Source organism: Amblyomma mixtum, chromosome 9, assembly GCF_055824585.1.
Source record: "Amblyomma mixtum isolate Tamu chromosome 9, ASM5582458v1, whole genome shotgun sequence".
Lineage (NCBI taxonomy): Eukaryota > Metazoa > Arthropoda > Arachnida > Ixodida > Ixodidae > Amblyomma > Amblyomma mixtum.
Window position 1 is genome coordinate 55,728,580 of NC_143020.1, and position 7,999 is coordinate 55,736,578.

General features: G+C 51.4%; 1 protein-coding gene across 1 annotated transcript; it reads right to left on the reverse strand.

The window, feature by feature from the left end:
- Positions 1 to 1,842: 1,842 nt before the first annotated feature.
- Positions 1,843 to 2,565, reverse strand: LOC149329111 (uncharacterized). Its single transcript, XM_089559176.1, has one exon. The coding sequence runs from the start codon at positions 2,563 to 2,565 to the stop codon at positions 1,843 to 1,845; it is 723 nt and encodes a 240-aa protein (XP_089415302.1).
- Positions 2,566 to 7,999: the final 5,434 nt, after the last annotated feature.

The following is a 7,999-nucleotide window of genomic DNA, read 5'->3' on the forward strand; positions in this document are numbered from 1 at the left end:
AAACTGCTGCTTACGTTGTATCAAGCGACGCTCTCAGTTCTAACCTACGAATATCGAAATGGAGAGTTGATTTTCTTAAGCGATTTCATTGTTGGGTGTGTCTTGTGTTCTTTCCCTGGAAAGCAAGGGTATATTCTTTTATACACTGCGATGCAGTTTTTTTTCTGACGTACTTGAGGCCTTGGGTTTTATTCGGGCGAAAAAATTTCATTCTTTTCCCATACCTACTACATCCTCGCGTTATACACCAAAACTAAATGCAATAAAATATTTGCACAACGTTCGACGTAAGCAAGTGCTATAGCCGGGCTTACGAAACCAAGGGTCTGGCGATAACAAATTGTTTCGAAGTAATTTTGACCATTGCTCTTCTCATTTGCAGGACCACCTGGAGTACCTCAGCGGCAGCAATTTGTGGGCCGGCCAAGATGAACAACTAGACGTTAAGCCCGAGGATTTTGGTGGGGATACATGTGTAGTGGTGCAAAAACGATGCGTCGGACTTGACCAAAACACATATTCTAGACTACAAAGCCTCCATTCCCTCTACGCTGTTTTAAGCTGCGTACGATTCTCCAGTGCTCCAAGTGCCATCTCCGAAATTGGATTGTAAAACATTTATTGCTTCGAGAGCAGGTTGCAGGAGGCACCTACCAGATGGCCGCTAGCCCATTGCTGGCGGCGACCGCATTGGCCCGCTCGATTGCTAGTACTTGAACCTTGGGGTACGAGCTGAGCAGCACAGCCTCCTACTGCTCGGGAAAAGGGAGCTGTATAAACTCCGCCTGAGGCGGATCATTTGCGCAGTTCCACAGAATGTGGTCGTATGTGGCCCCTTCACCACATTTATGGCAGTTCGGGTTGTACTGGCCAGGGTACATGAGGGTAAGCACTGCCGGATTCAGAAGGGAGCGTGCTTGCAGTGGCGCCAGATAACTTCCTGCGCTTTTGTTAACGATTTGTTGGGAGGGGGTATGCGGGCCTTTCCAGCCTAAAGTAATGGGTGTTGTCATGAAATGAGATTAACCCGTCCCTCGTGAAATCCGGGTCGGAGGGCGCGCTCACTTCCCGGTCGACGAAACCTCAGGCTTGCGCGTGAGCCGCCTCGTTCTCCGGATTAGACGAGTGGGCCGGGACCCAGATCAATTCAACTTTTCTAATCGGAAGGGGGGTGTTTTGAAGGAAGCGGAGTGGGGTAGATGTGATACGGCCCCTCGATAAATTGCGAATGGCTGTTTTGAGGTCGCTGAATATAATATCACCACGCGTGTTCGCTATAGCTAAAGCTATTGCCGCTTCTGGTTTCTACCGATGCGGCCGCCAACGGGGCGCCGTTCCCGTTCACAGCTACTAGTGCAAGCGCTTTTCTCGGGGTTTGTCGGTATTCCGCTACGTCGGCGTACGCCACGTTGTCGTGTCGGCCGTATTTGGTGTGTAGGGCGCGAGCCCTCGCTGTGCGTCGGCATTCGTGCCGCGCGGGGTGCATGTTCTTGGGTAGGGGTTTAATCAAAGGAGCTTTCCTGACGTGCCTGGGTAACTGCGTTTTCGCGCCCCTCTCTGGGAGCTGTTCGCACATCTTTATTCTGTATAGGATGGCCCTTCCCGCGCTCGTACGAGTGAGTCCTCCGAGCTGAGAAACGAGGGGCTCCTCACACAGCTCCGAGAGTGTGTTGTGAACCTCAAGGGCCAGCAACCTTTCCGTGCACGAACTTTGCGGGAGCTAAAGGACCGCCTTGTAGGCATGCCGGATTGTAGCGTCGGCCTTGTTCCTTTCCGCTAGGTGCAGCTGCGGTAAGGGAGGGAGTAGACGCCCCTGCTCAGCACGAAAGCCTGCACAAGTCGTCATAGGTCTTTCTCTTTCATGCCTCGGCTTTTGCTAAATATCAGTCTGATGAGCCGCACAGTCGGTTTATTGTTGATTATGTCGATTGTTTCGGTGTTTTTGGGATTGTTCTGTATGAACATGCCCAGTAGGCATATTGTTTGGACCTCCTTGACTGGAAGGCCTTGCACATACACATTCCGGGGGTTCGGCGAGGTCAGGTTTGCGTTTCTACCGCGTGGCTTGGCCCTAAGAATAAGCAGTTTCAATTTCGAGTCCGTGCTTTCAAGGCCCGCTCCCGACGCGTAAGTTTCAATTATTTCAACTGCCTGCTGCAGGGTATCCTCTATTTGGCCATCATTCCCAGTGGTTACCCACAGGGTGATGTCGTCCGTGTATAAGGTGTGCTGCAGCTCCGGCAAGGCGGCAAGCTTGGGCGGCAGCGTAATGAGTGCAAGGCCAAAGAGGAAAGGCCAGAGCACTAAGCCTTGTGGCATGCCTCGGCTTCCCAGAGGAATGGGCTCCGATTTGAGGCCACCCAATGCAAGCTCTGCTATTCTTTCCGATGGGAATGTTCGGATGTAATTGAATGTCCATTCTCCCAGGTCTATTATAGAAAGATTCGTGAGGATGGGCTCATACGATGCGTTGTCGAAGGCCTTGTTCAGGTCTAGGCCGAGCACTGTCTTCGTCCCGGTTCCGCGTGGAGGGTCCAGCACGTCCTTCTTAAGCTGGAGCACCATGTCCTGCGTGGAGAAGCTAGCTCTAAAGCCGATCATTGTGTGAGGAAGTAGGTCGCGGTCTTCCGCGCAGTTTTGCAATCGGTTAAGGATGACATACTCCATGAGTTTTCCGATGCAAGACGTGACGGAGATGGGCCACAGATTCTCGATCGAGAGTTTCTTTCCCGGTTTGGGGATAGAGGTCACCCGTGCATGCCTCCATAACTGGGATCTCGCCTTCCCTCCAGTAGGTGTTCATTAGGTCTGTCGGAGCCGCGACAGACTTGGGGTCTAGGTTTCTGAGCGTCTTGTTCGACACTCAGTCCGGTCTCGCCACGGAGGTGGTACGGAGCTGACCCAGAGCAAACCAGACATCGGCATCTACTACTTGTGCGTCCAGTGTCTCATTGGGGAGGCCCTTGTAGGCGAGTAGGCGGTCTGTATGCGACGTGCTCAGGCGCGTTTTTGCAGTTCGGCTAATAGCTCTGCGTCTGTACCCTGATACTGGCGAATTAGTCTCGTGACTTAGTCGCGTTGTGTGTATGTTGTGCGTGTTGGATAGAGCAGGTGGCGGAGCAAAAGCCATATCTTTTTACATCTCATCTTCTCATTCATATTATCACAAATTTGGCCCCATTGTTTTTCTTGCAGTTCTAGTGTGTATGTTTGATTTGGCGATCGAGAGAGAGAGAGAGAGAAAACTTTCTTACAACAGGAATTCGAGGCACGCCCCAGGGTCCCCGCCCGACCCCACTCCACTCAAGTGTTTATGTTCGTGAGGTCCATAACACTGGCAGCCCGGCCGGTGGCGATGGTCTGCACGGCCGGGTACTCCGAGCGCAGCAGGGTCTCCCAGTCCTCCCAGGTCTTCAGGTTCTCTAGGTCCCGCGAGGGGAGGGTCCGCCGGGCAGAGGGAAAAGATGTGTAGGGAAGAAGCGAAGGGTTCTGGGCATAGGGCGCATGCCGGAGAGGGAAGGAGGGATGATAGTGGGCTAGGGTAAGGGGCGAGGGGAGAGTGTGTGTCTGTAATCTGCGCCAGAGTGTTGCGTGTCTGTTATCTAGGGAGGGGTGGGGCGGAGGGTAGAGCTGGCGTGAGGCTCTGTATACCTGGGTATGCTCACTGAATGAGTGCATGCGCTCCTTCGTGAATCCCGCATCCGAGGCCACCTGAGCCCGGTTTAATGAACCTCGGGCTAAAAGGTTGGCGGCCTCAATTCCGGGATTCCCGGAGTGCGCAGGCACCCATATCAGCTCCACTTGGCGGGGCTGGGGTGCATCGGGCGAGTCCAGTATGTCAAAACCAGGGACATGGATTCGGCCTCGAGCAAAATTTAGAATCGCAGTTTTTGAATCACTGAAAATGTACCGGGCTTCCGTGCGGGTGATTGTGAGTGCAATGGCAGCTTCCTTTGCAGCCTCTGGGAGGTGTCGGGAGGGAGAGGTAGTGTGATGAGGACAGATAAAAAGGAGTCCACCACAGCTGCTGTCGCTTCATCACCCGTGCAGGCAGCGTCCACCCATACGGCGTCCGGCTCGGAGCCGTACGCTCGATGGAGTGCCTTCGCACGGGCTCTGCGGCGCTGCTCATGGTGGGACGGGTGCATGTTCCTCGGGAGCGGCCTGATGAAGAGCTCCCGGTGAAGGGATCGTGGCATGGCGAGGAGGGTTGGGTCGTTGGCAGGTATTCTGATTCCGAGGGAGTCCAGGATATACCGACCTGTGTTGGTTTTTGTGAGCCTGATGTATTGGGCCGGTCGGTGGGCCTCCACCAGTTCCCCGATCGTGTTGTGAAGGCCCAAGCCTAGTAATCTGTCTGTGGGTGTGTTGAGAGGACGATGAAGTGCTACTTTGAATGCCTTGCGAATCAAAGCATCCAAAGCGTTTATATCATGTTTGGATAGTTGTAAGTATGGGGTAGTGTACAGCACACGGCTGAGGACAAAGGCATGAATGAGGCGACATAGGTCACGCTCCTTCATGCCTCTATGATGTCCCGAAAGCCTGCGGATGAGGTGCGATATCGCGCCTACAACCTGCTTGAGTTTCTTCAGTGGTGGTGTTTTTGCCATCGTTCTGGATGTGCAGGCCCAATACACGGAGGGTGCCAACCTCAGGTACCGGGTCACCATTCAGTTCAATGGCAATGGGGGAGCGGGGACAGCGGTGGTTCTTAGGACGGATGAGGAGCAGTTCGGACTTCTCTGGGGAGCAAGACACTCTGATGGACCGTGCGTAATTTTGGGTGAGGGTGGCTGCTTCCTGTAAGGTGTTCTCTATGTCGCCGTCACTGCCGTGGGTGGTCCACAGGGTGATATCGTCGGCATAGAGAGTGTTCTTCAGGTGGGGAATAGTTGCCAATTTTCGGGCGAGGGGGATGAGGGTAATGTTACAAAGAAAGGGTGAAGGACGGACCCTTGAGGGGTGCCGATACTCTGAAGCGTGTAGGAGAGGGAAGACAAAGGGCCGAAGAGTATCTCAGCCGTGCGGTCAGTGAGAAATGCTTGAATATAGGCATACGTGCGCACAGCCACATTCAATGGGGATAGGCCAGTCATGATCGCCTGATGTTCAATGCGATCAAAAGCTTTGGAAAGATCCAAAGCTACGACTGCCTTGGTGTGACCTGGAAGAAGCGGGTCAAAAAGGTCGTGTGTGAGTTGCAGCATGGCATCCTGTGCGGATAGATGGGGGCGGAATCCCACCATGCTATGTGGGTAAAGATTGTTGTCCGCCATGTGACTTGTGAGTCTCGCTAACACAACATGCTCGAGGAGCTTCCCGAGGCATGAGGTTAGCGAAATCGGGCGAAGGTTTTGAATGGTAAGAAGTTTGTTGGGCTTGGGTATGAATATTTCCTTCGCGTGGCGCCACGACTGCGGGAGGCTACCCTCCCTCCAGCACTGGTTTATTTATTTATTTATTTAAATACCCTAAAGGCCCAAGTGGGCATTACATAGGGGGGGAGGGCATGAAAACAACACAATACAGATTATTGGCACACAGTAGTTAACACATACAAAGAATAACTAAATACAAATTGCAAGTACACATCACTGAAGTCGCTGAAAGATACATAGGTTGAGCGTATAAGACTTAATGCTTCGACAATACTGAAAATATCACGGTGAATTTTGTAGGCCAAGGTGCGATGAAAGTTTTGTTTGGAAATGTGATAACTCAGTTTCAGAAACTATGTCAGCCGGTAACGAGTTCCAATCTGCCATAGATAATAGTAAGGGTGATGTTTGATATTTCAGTGTTCGTGCGAAGATGGGTTGCACTTTGTGGGAATGATCAGACCGGGATGAAACATGATGGGCAGGGGCGATGCGATCAGCTGTGAACGGGGAGCCATCGTAGTACAAGGAATGAAAAAAGGATAAACGAGAGAACTTGCGTCGAGTGATAAGGTCGGGAATACTGATAGTTTGCTTCAATAATGACACACTTTCATACGGTGAGTATGAAGAAAGGATGAACCTGACAGCTTTATTTTGCACAGACTCAAGACGGTTAATTAATGAAACGCTACTTGGACTCCATATTAACGATGCGTATTCTAAAGCTGACCTTATGAGTGTAGTATACGCGCGAAGCTTTGTCTCGGGGTTTGCAAGATATAGACGACGTTTGATGAGTCCCAGTTTCTTAAATGCTTTGTTTGTGATGTGATTTATGTGGGTGTTCCAGCTTAAATCAGCACTGAGATAAACACCTAGGCACTTAAAACAATCCGTTCTTTCAACTGTATTCTCATTAATTGTGTAGACATTAGAAGGTATATTAGTGCGCGTGGAAAAGGTCATGAACTTTGTTTTTTTTTATATTAATTTCCATCTGCCATAGCTGGCACCATTCATTTAGGCGCACCTAGTCGGTCTGTAGAATAACTGCATCAAGGGGGGTGACTATCCTTCTATAGATCACGCAGTCGTCAGCGAGCAGTCGCACGTTAGATGATATGTTAGATGCTATGTCATTAATGTAAATTAAAAATAGTAATGGCCCTAAAACGGATCCCTGTGGGACTCCCGATATGACTAGCGAACTGCTCGATGAATACTCTTTAATTTTGACGCTTTGGGAGCCATTACGTAGGAATTCTCCGATCCAACGGATGATACCGTGATGCAGCTGTAGGTTGTTAATTTTTTTCATTCTAATTTTCTTCTGAAGTATTTCGTAATCTGGGTGATCGATCGGTCGTCCAGATTACGGAGCATGGAGTTTGTGATTTGGTCTGCACCAGGTGCGGAGTTGGCGCGGAGAATCAGGAGGGCCGCTCTGACTTCCGTCTCCGTGATGTCGGTGTCGAGTGTGGGATTTGCTTTTCCTGTGTAGTGGGGTAGAGGTGTGGGTGCGCCTGGAGAGGTGTACATGGTTTGAAGTGTGTCTAGGAGGGTGTCGGGATCGTCAATGTGTTCGTGTGTGAGGCGTGTCACGTGGTGCTGTGCTGCTGATTTGGTGCGTGTGGGGTCAATGAGGTGTCGGAGGAGTTGCCATGCACGTTTGCTGGACAGGTTTCCGGCGATGCCGTCACATATCTGTCCCCAGTTGGATCGACAGAGCTCCTCAGAGTGCTGTTGGATTTGTGTCTGCAGCGCGGGCAGCCGCTTTTTAAGCGTTCTGTTTTGTTTGTTGCCTTTCCAGCGTTCCAGGATGCTGTGATAAGCCTCCCAGAGGTGGGCTAGGCGTGTGTCAAGGGTCGGTGTTTCGGTTGTAGTTTCAATGTGTCGCGTGTTGTGGTGAACGTCATGCTTGAGTGATTGCACCCATGCATCGATGTCTGCGATGGGAGTGTCTGGGAGGGCGGTGCGTGCAGCGCGAAAGGCATCCCAGTTAATTAGTTCGTGTGTCATATTTGCGTGACGGGGTGGTTTGTATGGGACAGTGATTTGTAAAATGTAATGATCACTGCCCAGTGTATGTTGTGTTCTGTTCCAGGTAACGCCGCGGATACAGCGGCTCAGCGTCAGGTCCGGACTGGTGTCCATGCTGACACTGTTGCCGATCCTCGTAGGCGTCTGAAACGTGTTGTGCACAGTGAGTTAGAGGTTCTGCAGGAGCAGCCAGAGCCTGCGACCTCGATGTGTCGTGGTTGTGTATCCCCAGTCAGTATGCTGACTGTTGAAGTCCCCGCCGATGAGTAGGAGATGTTTCCCTGCTAGATGATGTAGGTCTCGCAGAAGTGATTCTAGCGAGGCCATCGGCTGGGACGGGTTGTGGTATATGTTTGCTATAAATATAGAAGGAAGTGAATGTGTGTGATGTATAAGTTCAGTGATCACGCAGGGCGTCTGAGACGTGATGTGATGAGTTTTGTAGGTGAGGCTGCGGTGGACAAGTGTGGACGCCCTGGGTGTGTTAGTGGTATCTGAATGTGTAGATGTATAACTGGGGAGGGTTGCCCGGTGCGCAGTCTCCTGGAGCAGAAGTATGTGGAGCGTTGGTGTGA

Excerpts from the sequence above, each read along its gene's own strand:
- LOC149329111 (XM_089559176.1), bottom strand. The coding sequence starts at position 2,565 with ATGGTGCTCCAGCTTAAGAAGGACGTGCTGGACCCTCCACGCGGAACC.